This window comes from Ipomoea triloba, chromosome 4, assembly GCF_003576645.1.
Source record: "Ipomoea triloba cultivar NCNSP0323 chromosome 4, ASM357664v1".
NCBI classification, from domain to species: domain Eukaryota; kingdom Viridiplantae; phylum Streptophyta; class Magnoliopsida; order Solanales; family Convolvulaceae; genus Ipomoea; species Ipomoea triloba.
Window position 1 is genome coordinate 14,000,900 of NC_044919.1, and position 16,474 is coordinate 14,017,373.

Sequence of the window (16,474 nt, forward strand, 5' to 3'; positions counted from 1 at the left end):
TTTTTTTATTCTTCACGATAAAAGGATGAAAGTATGTAAGTTTTAAATATTTTAATTTTTTTTTATTTTATTCAAAATTTTAAAATTATTAATAAATAACTAACCCTAGTTAGTAATTTTTTTTTTGATAGGTGAATATAATCTAATTTCTTGTATTTTGATGCTACAATTGCAATATCAAATAGTCTTAACTATTTCCATTACTATTGTTTATGCATAAAATAGTTTTTTAAAGTTGAAGTTGTTGAAATCTTACTTATAATCAAGTATATTGTAAGAAAGATTCGATGAATTTGTGAATAATTTTACATCTAAATATGCCCGAAAAAGAAGAATGTCACTTAATTTTTCAAGTGAAAATTTGAATGATAAATATTTTATAGACTATTATATATTTTAATACAATATAGTATATCTTTTATATACTTACAATTATACGAAAAGGGTCCATGTTGAATTATAGCACAGGACCCCAATTTTCTTAGGAATGGCCCAGTAGGACACAAATATCTCTCTCACATATATAATAATAGTCATATTACTAATATTTTATATTGTAATTTATTATTATTATTATTATTATTATTTACTATATTTTATTATAATATTGTAAATGTAATTAAATTTTAATGTTATGACAAAATTAGTTCCCAGTATGACTTAAATATAAATTTTAATTATTAAATATTCAAAATTACGATTCATTGAAAAATTAATCATATCTATTTGAAAATATATTATGCATGAAATTCATTTTGTAATCCTAGTAAATAAATGATCATACAAAATTACAAATACTTAAAAATCATATTTAAAGATTGTAAATTAGTGAATACTCAAAGAAAAAGGATATAAAATTTACAAAATTAATTTTTACCACATGATTAAAAAATGTAGTTAAAGTTCTAAAAGGGTATTTGGCTCAAGTTATATAAGATAACTAAGATTACATTTGTTTGGAAAATAAAATTTTCATATTTGATTCAAATTATGTAATTTTTAACATAATTTTTATCTCTTAAAAAAAGGTGAGAAATACTCCAATTTCTTAACTAATCTCATATTTTAATTAATTTATCTTATTTTCGTTATCATAATTACGCACTTCAATTTTAAACTACAAATATAATATTCTCAAGTCTCAACCATCTAACATTTAATTTATCGTGGGTAAACCAAACTCTCCTAAAGTTGACTTTACCCGCTACGACAGCACATGGAGGCGGTGGAGTCTTGGATGCCTTATTAGGGATTGCGACATTCCGTTGAATCGAACCTGCCTTGTGCTCCGTCGAAGATCCGAGCGTCTCCGTTCAGGTGTTTCCAGCATTATTCTTGTGTTTATTTTCTTTGCTGTTAGTAAAAAATTTCAGTTTTTTGTTTACTTTAGCTTCAATTTGATCTTCCAGCCCTTTGTTTAGAAATACTCTAACCCTGAGACTGAGAGGTTGGCCCTAACCAGTTTCTATTTGTTTATTTTCCACCATGTAGAAGGGAGAAGCTAGTGATATAGTTCAATTCACTCTGTTTATTCTTTTTCCATTTTGTATATATTTGCTTTGAGCTTTAATGTTGAATAGCTTGGGTTTTCATGTAGTAGTATTCATTGGATCGATAGTTTGCAGATCAAACGGTTGACTTTGCAAGGTTAAGTATTATAGAACTATATAGGCACAAGAGATGGGGAATTTGGGTGATGAAAAGAAAACTAAAACAGATATTTTAAACTATTCTTTTACAATTGGATTTTCTAATGCTGGTTTCTCCTTTATTAGGAATGGATATCTCAGGAAATAGCAAACAGAGGGCCATGGATGATAAACTTATTAACTTGCCAATGGATGTTTTAAACTGCATCCTAGATCACTTGCCTATTCGAGATGCAGCAAGAACAAGTATTTTGTCTAGAAAATGGAGATACATATGGGCTGGTCACCCAAAACTTGTACTCGATCCCAAGAACATAGTCACTGTCACCAAAAATGATTTTGTTGGAATATGCAATGAAATTCTCTTACAGCATATTGGGCCCATTCTAACTTTTCATGTCTACCTTTCAGATGTACACATGTCACAGTACCCAAATATTGATAGATGGATACTATACTTGTCAAGAAATGGGTTGAGGAAACTCAAAATAAAGAATTCCTGGGGTCGTGTCTATGCACTTCCCTCTTATATATTCTTGTGTCAAGAACTTACGGAATTGGAACTGTCTAACTGTATCTTCAAACAACCATGCGGTACTATAAGAAGCTTTCAAAATCTTAAGGTGCTTTTTTTGATTCAAGTTGCTTTCAAGCCAGAGGTTTCTGCTTCTATTTTTACTGCATCAAAGCTTGAAACGTTGTGTTTTATAAAGTGCATTGGTATGGATCACTTGAAATTTGATGGCTGTTCACCGTCACTTTCCTTCTTGGTACTTTACAAGAATCATGGGGTTACACTGAGTTGTTTTATGAATTGCAAAAGGATTACAACTGCAAAGCTTGTATTGCCAATGGAAGTTAAATCTTTATTAGGCCCTGGTAAGAGGATCAATTTAGCAAGCTTGTTTGAACACTGGCCTCTAATTTCAAGCCTTTTTCTGGATGCATACCATCTCAAGGTACAATCTCTTTTAAGATTTTCAATTCTTATTTCCCGAACAATGTGTTTAGGTTGCATTATCATTTTTCTCTGTGGTGGTAAGCTTTTGGCTGCAGACTCTATTACGAGTGCACTTCCAGTTAAAGTCAACCACTTGAGGGTTCTTAAACTGTCTGGAATTAACTTTACCAATGAGGTACAAATCTCCAGCATCCTTTGCTTGCTTCACAGCTCTCCTAGGGTGCATAGCCTTGAAATTTGGATGAACGTGAGAAACTAATGGTCTATTTACATTTATTTATTTCTGCGCTACTCTTAGCGTTGTGGTTTGAACTTATTTCAGTTTTTGTTGTATGTATAGGTTCCAACAACGATTGTTGACAACAACCCCGTTTTGAAGTATTTGCAAGATCGTAGTTGCATGAGTGAGGAAATTAACAGTTTGCGGGATTTGAAGATGAGATATTTCCAGGGGTCAAGAGCTGAAATGCTTTTTGTAAAGCTAATACTTGTGTGCTGCCCGGCCCTAGAAAGGGTTACTTTTGAGGACTGGGAAGTAAAGCCCTCGGAGGTCTCTAATATTTTGAAAGAGTTGGTGGTATTCCCTCGAGCTTCAAGGAAAGCACAAATCATATTCTGAACTTGTGACTAAAATTATGTGGTTAAAATTTTCAGTTTCGCAGTTTGAAATTATGTTGGATTAGTTCGAAATAGGTACCATCCCATGTATGAAGTTCCTTATTTTCTTATATTGGTTTTCGTTGTTGTCTTTTTCGTTGGCACTCCGGCCTTAGAGTGAGTTTGGTAACTCGAAAAATGATTTCCGGACTTTTGGTGTTTGGCAACATCCGAAAAAATGTGGTCAATGGAAAACATTTTGGCCCTGTTTGGTAAATAATCAGCCTATTAGTCAATTTTGGCTTATTTGACAACTATTAGTTGGTAAATAATAAGTTTTTTGTAATTCCAAAATGCTAAAATTCAAAAGGCTACTCAAAGTAGCCTTTTCAAATAGCTTTTTTGAGAAAAGAAATTATACCAAACAGTCATTAACTAACAACTAATTTATCAAACAACTTTCTACAATCAGCCAATGTTATCAACAAATCATACCTTCTAACCCAAATAGCCAACCCAATCAGCTAACAGCCATTTACCAAACAGGACATTTTTGTTGACCACGGAAAATGAGCATATTTTTCTAGAAAATGACCTTCGTGCGGAGGGAGGGATGGCTCAAGCCGTTCCTCTCCAGTCCGGCGGACTGGTTTCTGCCGGAAACCAATCCACCAACTCTGGTTTCCAGCGCGGTAAACCAGAGTAGCGGCTTCTTGTGTTTTTTTTTAAAAATAAATATTATCAATTTATATATTTTTATATTTTAAATAAAATAATAAAAATATATAATTATACATTCCTACTTATTTTTCACTCATTTTCCGAAAAATGAACCAAGCACACAAAGACAGTTTTTCAGAGTACATCCAAACACGGAAAATGAACAACACATCCTTAATAGAAGACTCCTTCGTGTCCAGGCCGAAGACGAAGAGGCCCCTTCTTCTCCGGCATAGAGATGAAGAGATCCCTTCGTCTCCATGCTGGAGACGAAGGACCTCTTCATCTCTAGGCTGCCGGAGACGAAGACTGTTCTTCGTCTCCAGCAGCCTGGAGACGGAAGTCTGTTTTTTTTTTTATTTAATTATTTAAAATTATTAAAATAAAATTAAAAAAATTTAACATAATAACCTTCACCTCAGCAAAATAACAGGTAAATAGGTCATTTTTGGTTCAATTGCATTATTCTGTGCAGTTTAGGGACTCAATTGCATTTTTTTCTAGTTCAGTGGCCTAATTGCATCTTCGTGTGTAGTTCAATGGCCTATATGACCCTTATGCCTTATTATTATAATCTAGAAAGTAGAAACCATGGGAAGGTTATATGATATGCTTCAAATTGTCTCATTACATATTCTTATATGTATTTATAATTGGATTTGAAGATTTGTTTGGCATCATGTAATCTACTTTCTCTTTTTACGTTTATAATATTTGCTAATCATCATGTAATCTACTTTCTCTTTTTACGTTTATAATATTTGCTAAATGTAATCTACTTTCTCTTTTTACGTTTATAATATTTGCTAATCATAATCTACTTTCTCTTTTTACGTTTATAATATTTGCTAATCATCATGTAATCTACTTTCTCTTTTTACGTTTATAATATTTGCTAATCAAAAAGGGTCCCACTTCATTTAAAATTAAGTTTATTCTGACCAACAAACATTAAAAAAAAAACATGCAATTACTCATAGGAAACTATAGGTGTTGGAGAAATCGTTGTCTTTACGCGGGACTTACAACAACACCGGTTTCAATAAAACTCAATAAACAATGGTTTTTAACTGTTGTCTTTTCTAGGAAAAACAACGGTTAAAAAACATTGTCTATGTGCGTGACTTTCAACAACACTCAATAGACAACGGTTTTTAACCATTTTTTTTTAGAAAAGCGAACGGTTAAAAACCGTTGTCTTTGTGCGGGACTTACAACAACAACGACTTTAACAACAGAAATTTTAACTCAAAGGCAACGATTTTTAACCGTTGTCTATGAGCATTTTTCTTGTAGTGAGTGACAGAGATCCAAAGCTACAAAGATATATCCAGATTGTTAGAAGCTTGTGCTGCTCAAACTATGAAGATCAAGAACATCAAGAGCGAAGTCTTCTAGTTGGAGATTGAAGAAATTTATCTTCAACCTTTTGTAACTCTACTTGGTAGAAGTAGAAAGAGACAAAGTAAACTCGGTTGAGTTGAAAAACTTGTGAAGTTCAAAGTCGACTTTGTGTTCAAGGCTTGAAAGTACGCTTTGTACTAAAGGATTAGTTCAAACCTCTTTAGGAGTTTTAAGAAAAAGAGTCGAGTAAGCTTGGTTTGACCGAACCACTATAAAAATCTCTCTCTTTCTTTATTTTACTGCTCATAGCATTCATCAAAATCCAAAAATCATAAGTTTTAAAAGAGCAAACCTACGTGCAAACTAACTAAAAAGGGTTTAATATTTCCAATGAGCATACTCAACGATTCATTGAAGTAACCATTCGGTTTACTTAAATGAAAAGTTAAAAATTTTAAAAATCCTAACAAGTCTACTAAGCCTTGCCCCCACAAGACTTGTTCTCAACCCTTCTGGAACCAATACTTTTTTTTACTCATGCGACCCCTAATGAAAAGGGTCCAATCGGTACTTTCGTCCATCGTTCCGTCTTAACGGGCTCCTTTGTCTACTCGCCTTCACTCATTGGGTGCATTCAACCTCTTAGGAAGTGGGTTCACCCAGTGTCAGGTCTCACGATTGTATGTTACACCTACCCGAGCAGTGCCCCCTACTTCTGCTATGCCATAAAAATATCTATGGCATTAGCCAATTTTGGGCCAACAACAAGACGCTAGGCTCGACACCCGGGTTGGCTCTTGTAGTTTGGGAATCACCTTTGATGTGAAGGTGCCATTTTATTCCCGTTGTTATTCATATCGAGATGTCGACTTCAAGGTGTGGAAAGACCTTCTTCCTTGCCAACTAAGCCACTTTGGCAAGTATTGACATCTTTGGCTTCCTAATTTAGCCATGTTTATATGTAATTAGTGGGCTGAAAAATAAGTTTTAGATTGAGTGAATTTTAGGAACACTCGTTTTTCTTAGCAGTCCCCACATACAGTGTTAATGATGGTTTTTATTCAATCAAGACCATAATAGAATTGAGTTTTAAAGGGTCAAAGTGGTAGCAAACACAATTATCAAATAAATTAGAAGCTAGCTAGCTGGTGCCTTTCAGTTTGTAATGAATAATATTAAAAGCGAGCCTCGAATCCAAGTCTAATAGGAGTTGTTACACCTTCTACACAAATTAGGTAAGTTTCCTACTAGTTCTTCGTCTGTCTCAAGGTCGTGGGTGTTTGTGCCACCGGCCTGCATTTCTCATTTGGTTTGATTATTAATGAAGCTTTATTTATTATCAAAAAGGTAAGTTGCCTAAAAGGGAAGGAAGGCAATAGACTAGGGGGATCAATTCTTTGTTGAGTGATGGTGATGTTTGAAAAATATCTCAAACCCCTTATTTATAGTATTTTTGGGGTTGGAAATAATGGAGAGTGAATGACAACCCTCGAAAATTTCATACCACACCCACGTTCATTCAATTGCCATTGACCACCCTCTACCTTTAAGTCTTTAACACACCCTAGGGCCCAAAAACACGTTGGTGGTCTGCACCAATTAGCTACTCCGCGCCATCCCCAACCACATTTACGGTTGTTTGAGGCAATACAAGCCAACATCTTTGCTACCCAGGCAGGGGGAGAAAATACCTCCACCACCCCTTGGTTTTCTCATAGATAACAATAGCTAGTAGCAGCTGGTAGGGTCATTGATGGCCATGGTCTCCCCCCATGACTGGCAGTCCACTATTTGGCCTAGCGTGGCATCATGCTGTCTTACCACCCATCCATCCTTCCTTACCTTACCTTTGCACCTTATGACCCCAAATTTTATGCCCTTCTCACTTTTGACCCCTTCCTTTGTCCTCTTTTTGTAGTCTTTGTACCTTTAGACCATATAATTTATGCCTTGTCATACTTTACCCTCTAAACTTTTCACCCCTTCAACCTTTATGCCCTCACCCCCTTAACTTGAATCCTTAGCTCAATTTGCACCTCTAACTCTCTTTCCTTCTTACATAGGTCTCCTAAGCATTGCCCATGAGCTTCGGCATCCTCTAACCTAATTAATTCTTGGGCTTCCACTCCTCAAACATAATTGGCTAAGAACCAAGAGCTCATTCCCCATCAATATTCATAGTGATTTATATACTTAAAACATCCTTACTAGAGGATATTTTGGGGTCTTTGGTACAGTGATTGCCTAGTTGGAGGAAAGAGAAACAAGGTGAGAGAAGAAAAAGGTTGGCCTGCAAAGACAAGGTCATTGGAACAGTTAAAATAACCACGAATTTCAAAGAAACACTGCGCCACGCCCACGTCAAGCGCAACAACTACGCCCAGCGAGCGCATCTGCCGCATCTGATGCGACTGATAAGTCCCCCCCCCTCGTTTTTTTCTTCTTTTTAAAATATGATTTATTTATTTTTCTTCTCCTCTCATTTTCTCTTTCCTAATCACACTTACAAAGTTACAAAAACTTCTCAAAAACCACAAAAAAATTCTACTACTAAGGATGCTCTTAAAGTAATGACTTTATGTACCTAAAAATTTATTTTTATTTTCTTTTTAAAGCAATATGTGTGTCATTTTAAAGATCCCAAATTGAAGTTTTGTAATGATGTGGAAGCCTAGTAATAAGAAAATCAGAAGTAAGGCTTATTGCACTTTTTATTTTAAAAAAAAATCAATAATTATGAAATTTTAGTTGAACTTATTGAAATTCCATAAAAGCGAAAAATGTCAATTTTAATTATCCAATTGTGGGTGAACATGGTGTTTGGTAGGGGAATTTTAATTCTTTTATTCATAATTCCACATTTTGATAAATTTCTAAGTTTGACGGGAGGAAATCAAAATGAAAAAATGTTCCTTTTCCCTCCTAATTTTTACCTCTAAACTTTCTCATCATGATGTGTCTTTTATTCATTGGATGTCAATAAATTGGTTAGCTCACAACTAACCAATAAATAAATTTAACAACTAATCACATAATGACACCTCACGACAGAAAATTTGTAGGAAAAATATAAGAAGGGTTTGTAGCGTTGCTCAATTGAAATACATCCTTCATTTTGTGAAATTCACTCTGATCCTGGAATTTTAAATTCCATGTTGCTTAGAAAGAAATACTGGAGTATTAATACACAAGTATCTCTCTCACATATATAATAGTCATATTACTAATATTTTATATTGTAATTTTTTTATTTATTACGTAGTATTATTTACTATATTTTATTATAATATTGTAAATGTAATTAAATTTTAATGTTATGACAAAATTAGTTCCCAGTATGACTTAAATATAGATTTTAATTATTAAACATTCAAAATTATGATTCACCGAAAAATTAACCATATCTGTTTAAAAATATATTATGCATGAAACTCATCTTGTGATCCTAGTAAATAAATGGTCACGCCAAAAACCTTGTTGTCTAGTGGCACTCGGTTGCACCCTCACATTGGAAGAGGTGGGTTCAAGCCTCAGTAGAGGCGATATTGACCCTGTGTGTTTCATTTAGTGCTAATGTGCTATAAACAGATACTACATTGTAATTTATAACACAGTCATACAAAATCATCTAACGTCCGTGAACCAAATTCCGCTAAAATTGATTTTTACCCGCTAGGACACCACATAGAGGCGGTGGAGTTTTTGGAAGACATTATTGGGGATTGCGACATTCCGTCGAATCTAACCTGCCTTGTGCTCCGTCGAAGATCCGACCGCCTCCGTTCAGGTGTTTCCAGCATTCTTCTTGTGATTATTTTCTTTGCTGTTAGTAAAAAATTTCATTTTTTTGTTTACTTTAGCTTCAATTTGATCTTCCAGCCCTTTGTTTAGAAATACTCTAACCCTGAGACTGAGAGGTTTGCCCTAACCAGTTTCTATTTGTTTATTTTCCACCATGTAGAAGGGCGAAGCTAGTGATATAGTTCAATTCACTCTGTTTATTCTTTTTCCATTTTTTATATATTTGCTTTGAGCTTAAATGGTACTGAATAGTTTGGGTTTTCGTGTAGTAGTATTCATTGGATACGATAGTTTGCAGATATAAATCTCACTGCATTATTATATTATCAAATGGTTAACTTTTAAAGGTTAAGTATTATAGGCACAAGAGATAGGAATTTGGGTGATGAAAAGAAAACTAAAACAAATATTTTAAACTATTCTTTTACAATTGGATTTTCTAATGCTGGTTTTTCCTTTATTAGGAATGGATATCTCAGGAAATAGCAAACGGAGGGCCATGGATGATAAACTTATTAACTTGCCAATGGATGTTTTAAACTGCATCCTAGACCACTTGCCTATTCGAGATGCAGCAAGAACAAGTGTTTTGTCTAGAAAATGGAGATACATATGGGCTGGTCACCCGAATCTTGTACTCGATCCCAAGAACATAGTCACTGTCACCAAAAATGATTTTGTTGGAATAGGCAATGAAATTCTCTTACAGCATATTGGGCCCATTCTAACCTTTCATGTCGACATTTCAGATGTACACATGTCACAGTACCCAAATATTGATCGATGGATACTATACTTGTCAAGAAATGGGTTGAGGAAACTCAGAATGAAGAATTCCGGTGTTAGTCTCTATGCACTTCCCTCTTATATATTTTTGTGTGAAGAACTTAAACATTTGGCTCTGACTAAGTGCATCTTCAAACCACCCTGTGGTACTACCGGAAGCTTTCATAGTCTTAAGCAGATTTCTTTGAATCAAGTTGCCTTCAAGCCAGAGGTTTCTGCTTCTATTTTTACTGCATCAAAGCTTGAAACTTTGTGCTTAGTAAAGTGCAGTGGTATGGATCACTTGAACTTTGATGGCTGTTCACCATCACTTTCCTCCTTGGTACTTTACATGAATCACGGGGTTAAACTGCGTTGTTTTATGAATTGCAAAAGTATTACATCTGCAAAGCTTGTATTGCCAATGGAAGTTAATTATTTAGGCCTTGGTAAGAGGATCAATTTAGCAAGCTTGTTTGAACACTGGCCTCTAATTTCAAACCTTTTTCTGGATGGATACCATCTCAAGGTAAAATCTCTTTTAAGATTTTCGATTCTTATTTCCCGAACAATGTGTTTAGGTTGCATTATCATTTTTCTCTGTGCTGGTAAGCTTTTGGCTGCAGACTCTATTACGAGTGCACTTCCAGTTAAAGTCGACCACTTGAGGGATCTTACACTATATGGAATTAGCTTTACCGATCTGGTACAACTCTCCAGCATCCTTTGCTTGCTTCACAGCTCTCCTAGGGTGCATAGCCTTGAAATTAGGATGAACGTGAGAAACTAATGGTCGACTTACATATATTTATTTATTTCTACCCTACTCTCACTGTTATGGTTTGAATTTATTTCAGTTTTTGTTGTATGTATAGGTTCCGACGGTGACTGCTGGCAACAGCCTCGTTTTACAGTATTTGCAAGAACGTAGCCGCATGAGCGAGGAAATTAACAGTTTGCAGGCTTTGAACATGAGATATTTCCAGGGGTCAAGAGCTGAAATGCTTTTTGTAAAGCTAATACTTGCGTGCTGCCCGGCCTTAGAAAGGGTTAGTTTTGTGGACAAGAGAGTAGAGGCCTCGGAGGTCTGTAATATTTTGAAAGAGTTAGTGGTATTCCCTCGAGCTTCAAGGAAAGCACAAATCATATTCTGAACTTGTGACTAAAATTATGTGGTTCTTGAAGCACAAATCATATTCTGAACTTGTGACAAAAATTATGTGGTTAAAATTTTCAGTGTTGCAGTTTGATTTTTGTTGGATTAGTTTCCAAATAGGTACCATCCCATGTATGAAGTTCCTTGTTTTCTTCAAAAACTTCAAAAGGAATCCTAATAATTACTCTTATATTGATATTTGTTGTTGTCTTTTAGTCCTTTTTTCTAAAAGGTTGAATCTCCAATCTCGATAGAGTATAGTGCACAAGGAACCCCCTCACTATCGCCTGTGAGTTTCGGCCTCTAATTATTTTATTTTTTTGTTTCAAATTTTACCCTTGTGAGTTGTGACCAACTGAGTTACTCGCAGGCTATTCAATTTTAATCTTTTTTTTTTTTTTTAAATTACGTAGGAAGGGGGACACCCATACGAAAACAAAAGATTTAGCTGGAAATACATAGCAAGCGCCATGAGGGATAGCCCATGGAATCAAACTCGAGTAAGTCATATAGCTTATCTGGAGGATCCTCAAGGACGTGTAGGCCTTTAGGGAAGCTCTTAGCCTTCTTGGCCAGGTAATCGGCCGCCGTATTGATCTCCCGAGGTATAGCAACTTCTTCGATATTGAGAACAAAGTTGAAATCGTCGCAGGCTAGCCAATGGTGATGCATACCATGATGGTGTGTTCGCCTCTTCCACCAGTAGAATCACAAACCGCAGATCATAAATTAAACATATCTATTTTGAATTGAAATCTTTTATTCTATTTTAATAGAATGTATATTTTTCATTTTATATGAATTATGTTACAAGTAAATTACTATATCATATTATTATTTAACGTCTATAAAAAAGATAAGAATTTCAAATTTCAAAATAGTAGTATTTTCTTGTGATGGACTAGAAAAGACTTTTGTTTCTCTCTCTCTCTCACACACACACATTAAATTATTAAATTAAATATTATTTAAAACCACACTACATGTATTTCAATTTTACATTTTTTTAAATGAAAAAAAGTTGCATGGCAATGAATTCAATTTTAATAGATGATAATTAATATTATGCAGATAATAATATAATGTTGCACGGTAATGAATTCAATATATACATAATACTAATTTTTCATACGTATTGCGCGGATGAGATAATGCACAATACACAGTTGTAATTTTTTCCTTACATATTTCATGTGCTGTGAGATGTGTGTCATAGATTCTCATTTGAAAATATTGAACAAAATATTACGGAGTAATATTATTATATTTGCAGAAGGTTCATGAGTAGTATAATAAATATTTTACATACGTGATCAATGAATGCTTCAACGGTGACTATATTTAAAATTTCTTCATTTTTTGGATTTGCAAGATTGATTGCAACATTGTTATAATCTTGGTATCTTTTCAATGCATCAAGTGTGTCACAATGTTCTGTTGCCCTACATTGACATTTTTTATAATGAGTTTTAAATGTAGCTACCTAAGATAATGATTTAATTACCATTTACATATTATTTTCAGCATAAAAGTATATCAATCCTTTAAGTGTTTTGTTCGAGGTACTTTTGGTTCAACCATTATTGTTGAATGAACTCTTGTGGATAGAGAAGTTCATAGTTTATTTAAGGAATAAGATTAGATAAGGTAGTAAAAATTTATACATTTTAAATCATCTTAATAAAGAAATATGATTTACCTTTAAAGTGAATAACTGTGATGTAGTCCAGCAATATTACGAGAGTAGTTTCCCGCTTCAATTTCTTTGGCCTGAGTGCAACCATCAATTAATCCAAATTGACTTTCATCCAAGCTTCTTGTAATTGTATTCGAGGCTTTATTGTTGTTGTCGTACACTCGGTGATTTGAGTAGCATTCCATTGATCAAAGGGAGTTCAATTCGATCGTCTTGTCTTCTTTTGTGGTAATAGGATGCTCCCAGCCATTTGTCACAACACGCCATGCATTGACACCTTGTGCCTGTAGATAAATCTTGGTCATTGCTTTCTAGTAGACATTATTTGTGCCTATCAATTGCGGAGGTCTAGCTTGTCCTTCCATATCTACACAATCAGGAATAACAATAGAGAGACGTGTACTAAAGAAAGTAGAGAGTGTAGATAGAAGATAGTGGAATTACTTAGATCGTTTTTCTCAAGAAGATGGTTCTTGAAACCTACTCTGATACCAATTGAAGTTTACAGTTGCAATAACTCAATTTATAACTAGATACTAACGGCTAAGTAAGGACTCGTTAACGTGCTTAGTGAACTAGTTCGAAGTATGGTCCACTGAAGCAAAATGAAACATACATATTAAAGAACATAGGGAAAGAAATAGAATGCACAAGAACACATCATGTTTGGTAACCCAGTTCAGAATAATTATTCCTACGTTGGGGTGGGGGGGGGGACACCATAATATAGTCAATCCAACTCTTCATTTCATAATCATCAAATATGTTTAGCAAAAAAGATGATCACGAAGCGAAAACTTCAAAGAGTATATATGCTAATCCACAGCTTCTAAACTATGTTGAAGTGTCTTGAAGAGTTGGTGCAAAATTTCTCAATCTTCACAAGGCAAGCCTCCCCTTAATTTCTACTCTCCCGAGCTACTATTGTGGTCTTCATGCCCTTATTCTTCATCAATCAATTTGAATTGAAATAAATTTATCAAGTTGCTCAGGTTAATCTTCTAGATAAACCCTTCGAAGTAATATAAGATTCGGAATTCTTTCTTGAAGATCATCAATCCAATCTGAATGAGGATGAAGAGTATTTATAGAGTAATATAAGAGTATTTATGTGTGTGTATTCAAATGAGGACACTTATGTTATAGAGGATGATTATGACAAATCTAGAAAGTTTGTTTTTAGTAATGGATGGTGTAGATTTTTTCTATGTTTTATATTAGTAGTAGTTTTTTTTTTTCGCCAGTTATAGACTAATTAGGGTGATGGGGGTAGTGTTGTAATTTGGTCGTATTTTTTTTATTTGTAGTTTCGGTTTTTTCGCTTGTCATCCCTGTCCCTTCAATGACCCCCTTCAGGGACAGAGGTCAAGCCTCAATCAAGCTTGTCTTGGTAGCCGGCCATTGACCTGAAACAATCTAGCAAATCATCCCTTACCCCACTCAACACTCCACGAGTTAGGAAGAAAGGAACCGCCAAGGAAGGGCCTTAGTGCAAGGGGCTCGATGCCGCAACTAGGGACGAAATGAGGGAACCCGTTGTAGAGGGATGTCGAACCCGTTCATGAGTAGCCCAAGATGAGAGTGTCGACCATTCTCCATTCCCCGACAATTAGGGGTTCGCAGACTGGGTAAGCGACCCTGGACCAAATAACAACAACTTGGTGGGTTTGCAAACCGTCCGGGGAGGTAAGAAAAATATTTCTATGTGGGAAAAAAATATTAATGTATATTTTTTGTTGGGGTTGTAGGCTAAACAAGTTACCAAAAAAAAAGGGGACACGATAGTGGATCTACATATAGTATAAGTCGTCCCGGCGCGCGTTAGAAGCTCTACGATCTATATATAGGATACGTGACCGCAAACAATAACATTGAAATGAGCTCGCAAGCTAGGTAGCCTATAGAGGTAATAAAGCAATTTTCAGCTTCATTTTATACTTATCTCCATCTGGGCATGCAGTAAAAGGTACGCAACCCAGTGTGCATCGAAAAAAAAAAAGAAAAAAAAAAGAGGAAAAAAGTGTGTGGTGCTAGCATGAGGCAGCAGGCAGCCCACACATTTATATGTATTTTCGAGCTAAGGGGATGCGATCCCTAAACTCGGAAAATGCATATCTCCACGTGGGCATGTAGGGAAAGGTATGCAACCCAGCGTGCATCGTCAAAAAAAACAAAAGAAAAAAAAAAGAGGAAAAAAGTGTGTGGTGCTAGTATGAGGCAGCAGGCAGCCCACACACTTATATGTACTTTCGGGCTAAAGGGACGCGATCCCTAAACCTGGCAAATACATATCTCCACATGGGCATGCAGGAAAAGATATGGAACCCATCGTTCATCGTAAAAAAAAAAAGAGATAAAAAAAAAAAGAAAAAGAAAAAAGTGTGCAGTGCTAGCATGAGGCAGCAGGCAGCCCACAGACTTATATGTATTTCCGGGCTAAGAGGACGCGATCCTCAAACCCGACAAATACATATCTCCACCTGAGCATGCAGGGAAAGGTACACAACCCAGCGTGCAAAAAAAAGGTTTTCTCGGCCTTGAAAGAGGTACGTGATGCTAGCATGAGGCAGTAGACGGCCCACAAACCTCAGAAATTCCATGCAGGTCACGGGAAGAAAGAAGGAAGGAGCAATTTGAACACAAGAAAGATGAAATAGAAGTGTATCCCGCTTCTTAGCGGTTGACCTATCATCTATTCGGCTTCTCAGCGGTCGACATGTATTTATCCCGCCCCTCAGCGGACAACATATCTTATTTCGCTTCGCGACAGTCGATGAATGCAATGGCTCAGCGGCTGCTATATTCCGTTCCTCGATCACCACTGAGTTACCCCTCACAACATGGGTTCTCAATAAGCCCGCATGAGGGAAAGTGGCAAGTATCTTTGTCCTTCTCTTGCAGGGTATGTAGGAGAGCTAAATCATCTTGACGACCATCATGTGTGAGAGACTGTAGAAGTCTGGCACTGATCTGTCTAGAAGAAACGAAGATTGGGGCCCAGGTATCATATACACCTCCAAAATAAAGGGCTTTGAACACTGAGCTCTAATTGTGTTTAGTCTTTAAATAGGTTGATATACATCACTCTTGTGAAGGGAATACAGTTTCAAGACAATTCAAGAGTCTAAAAACAACATGGGAATACAAATTAATACTCCGTAATAAACTTTTACTCTTTTTTTTTTTTAATACTACTGACTCTATTATAATGCAGTATCTGTAAACTTTTACTCTAACTACTAATTAGGATTGCAAATTAAAACTTTTTAACAACATATGTATTAAATTAAAATATGCACAAACCTTTTCCTATGCAAATTGTTTGGTATCCCCGCAAGTTAATTTGTTGTGTTCGCGGATTTCACAAAGCAAACCTACCTGGCCTCGCCAGTCACCACCTAACAACTCTTACTCTCCCCCTCACGAGTCACTACAAATATAATAATAAAGCCCTCAAGCCTTCCACCTCCCACCAACCCATTCCCTTCAACTCTCTCCATCGGCTGCCGATTTGATCTATGGCGACTACCAGTTTCGTGAAGCTGAGCTCCTCTTCCTCCTCCTGGATCGGTCAGAAGCCGGCTTCGGCTCAACTTCACGGATCAGCTCCCTGCGCCCCTCGCCGCGTCTCCGTCATCCGCGCCGCCGGATCGTACGCCGACGAGCTCGTCAAAACCGCCGTAAGTCCTCTCGTCTTTGCATGCTTTATGATTGGATCCTTGAAATTACTTCGTAGTTTTCGCTTTTTAAGATACTTTACTTCTTTTTTTTTTTTTTTTTTTTTT

The 16,474-nt window shown here is 35.7% G+C and overlaps 3 protein-coding genes across 6 annotated transcripts in view; all 3 read left to right on the forward strand.

The window, feature by feature from the left end:
* The first annotated feature begins 1,181 nt into the window (after nt 1–1,181).
* LOC116016834 (F-box/FBD/LRR-repeat protein At1g13570-like) lies at nt 1,182–3,417 on the forward strand. Of its 3 annotated transcripts, none has more exons than XM_031257265.1 (4): nt 1,182–1,317; nt 1,776–2,608; nt 2,693–2,857; nt 2,951–3,417. In XM_031257265.1, the coding sequence occupies exons 2-4, from the start codon at nt 1,778–1,780 to the stop codon at nt 3,227–3,229; spliced, it is 1,275 nt and encodes a 424-aa protein (XP_031113125.1). In that variant the 5' UTR covers nt 1,182–1,317; nt 1,776–1,777; the 3' UTR covers nt 3,230–3,417. The 3 variants fall into 3 exon arrangements, with proteins under 3 accessions (XP_031113125.1, XP_031113126.1, XP_031113127.1); XM_031257266.1 differs by having other exon boundaries at nt 2,693–2,785; XM_031257267.1 differs by lacking the exon at nt 2,693–2,857.
* A 5,550-nt stretch (nt 3,418–8,967) lies between these two features.
* LOC116016835 (F-box/FBD/LRR-repeat protein At1g13570-like) lies at nt 8,968–11,191 on the forward strand. Of its 2 annotated transcripts, none has more exons than XM_031257268.1 (4): nt 8,968–9,058; nt 9,537–10,366; nt 10,451–10,615; nt 10,713–11,191. In XM_031257268.1, exons 2-4 carry the CDS (start codon nt 9,539–9,541, stop codon nt 10,989–10,991), a joined length of 1,272 nt encoding a protein of 423 aa, XP_031113128.1. In that variant the 5' UTR covers nt 8,968–9,058; nt 9,537–9,538; the 3' UTR covers nt 10,992–11,191. The 2 variants fall into 2 exon arrangements, with proteins under 2 accessions (XP_031113128.1, XP_031113129.1); XM_031257269.1 differs by having other exon boundaries at nt 10,451–10,543.
* Nucleotides 11,192–16,130: 4,939 nt separating this feature from the next.
* Nucleotides 16,131–16,474, forward strand: part of LOC116016943 (fructose-bisphosphate aldolase 3, chloroplastic) — a 4,429-nt gene continuing 4,085 nt past the window's right edge. The window contains exon 1 of the mRNA XM_031257410.1: nt 16,131–16,369. Coding sequence (XP_031113270.1) covers nt 16,208–16,369 — 162 coding nt within the window. The 5' untranslated portion in view covers nt 16,131–16,207. The remainder of the gene's footprint in view (nt 16,370–16,474) is intronic.

What these genes read in the sequence shown, in the direction of transcription:
- LOC116016834 (XM_031257265.1), top strand. Translation starts at nt 1,778, where the DNA reads ATGGATATCTCAGGAAATAGCAAACAGAGGGCCATGGATGATAAACTT. An exon ending in TGGATGCATACCATCTCAAG is followed by an intron (nt 2,609 to 2,692) that starts GTACAATCTCTT and finishes TGTGGTGGTAAG; the next exon opens with CTTTTGGCTGCAGACTCTAT. An exon ending in GCCTTGAAATTTGGATGAAC is followed by an intron (nt 2,858 to 2,950) that starts GTGAGAAACTAA and finishes TTGTATGTATAG; the next exon opens with GTTCCAACAACGATTGTTGA.
- LOC116016835 (XM_031257268.1), top strand. Translation starts at nt 9,539, where the DNA reads ATGGATATCTCAGGAAATAGCAAACGGAGGGCCATGGATGATAAACTT. An exon ending in TGGATGGATACCATCTCAAG is followed by an intron (nt 10,367 to 10,450) that starts GTAAAATCTCTT and finishes TGTGCTGGTAAG; the next exon opens with CTTTTGGCTGCAGACTCTAT. An exon ending in GCCTTGAAATTAGGATGAAC is followed by an intron (nt 10,616 to 10,712) that starts GTGAGAAACTAA and finishes TTGTATGTATAG; the next exon opens with GTTCCGACGGTGACTGCTGG.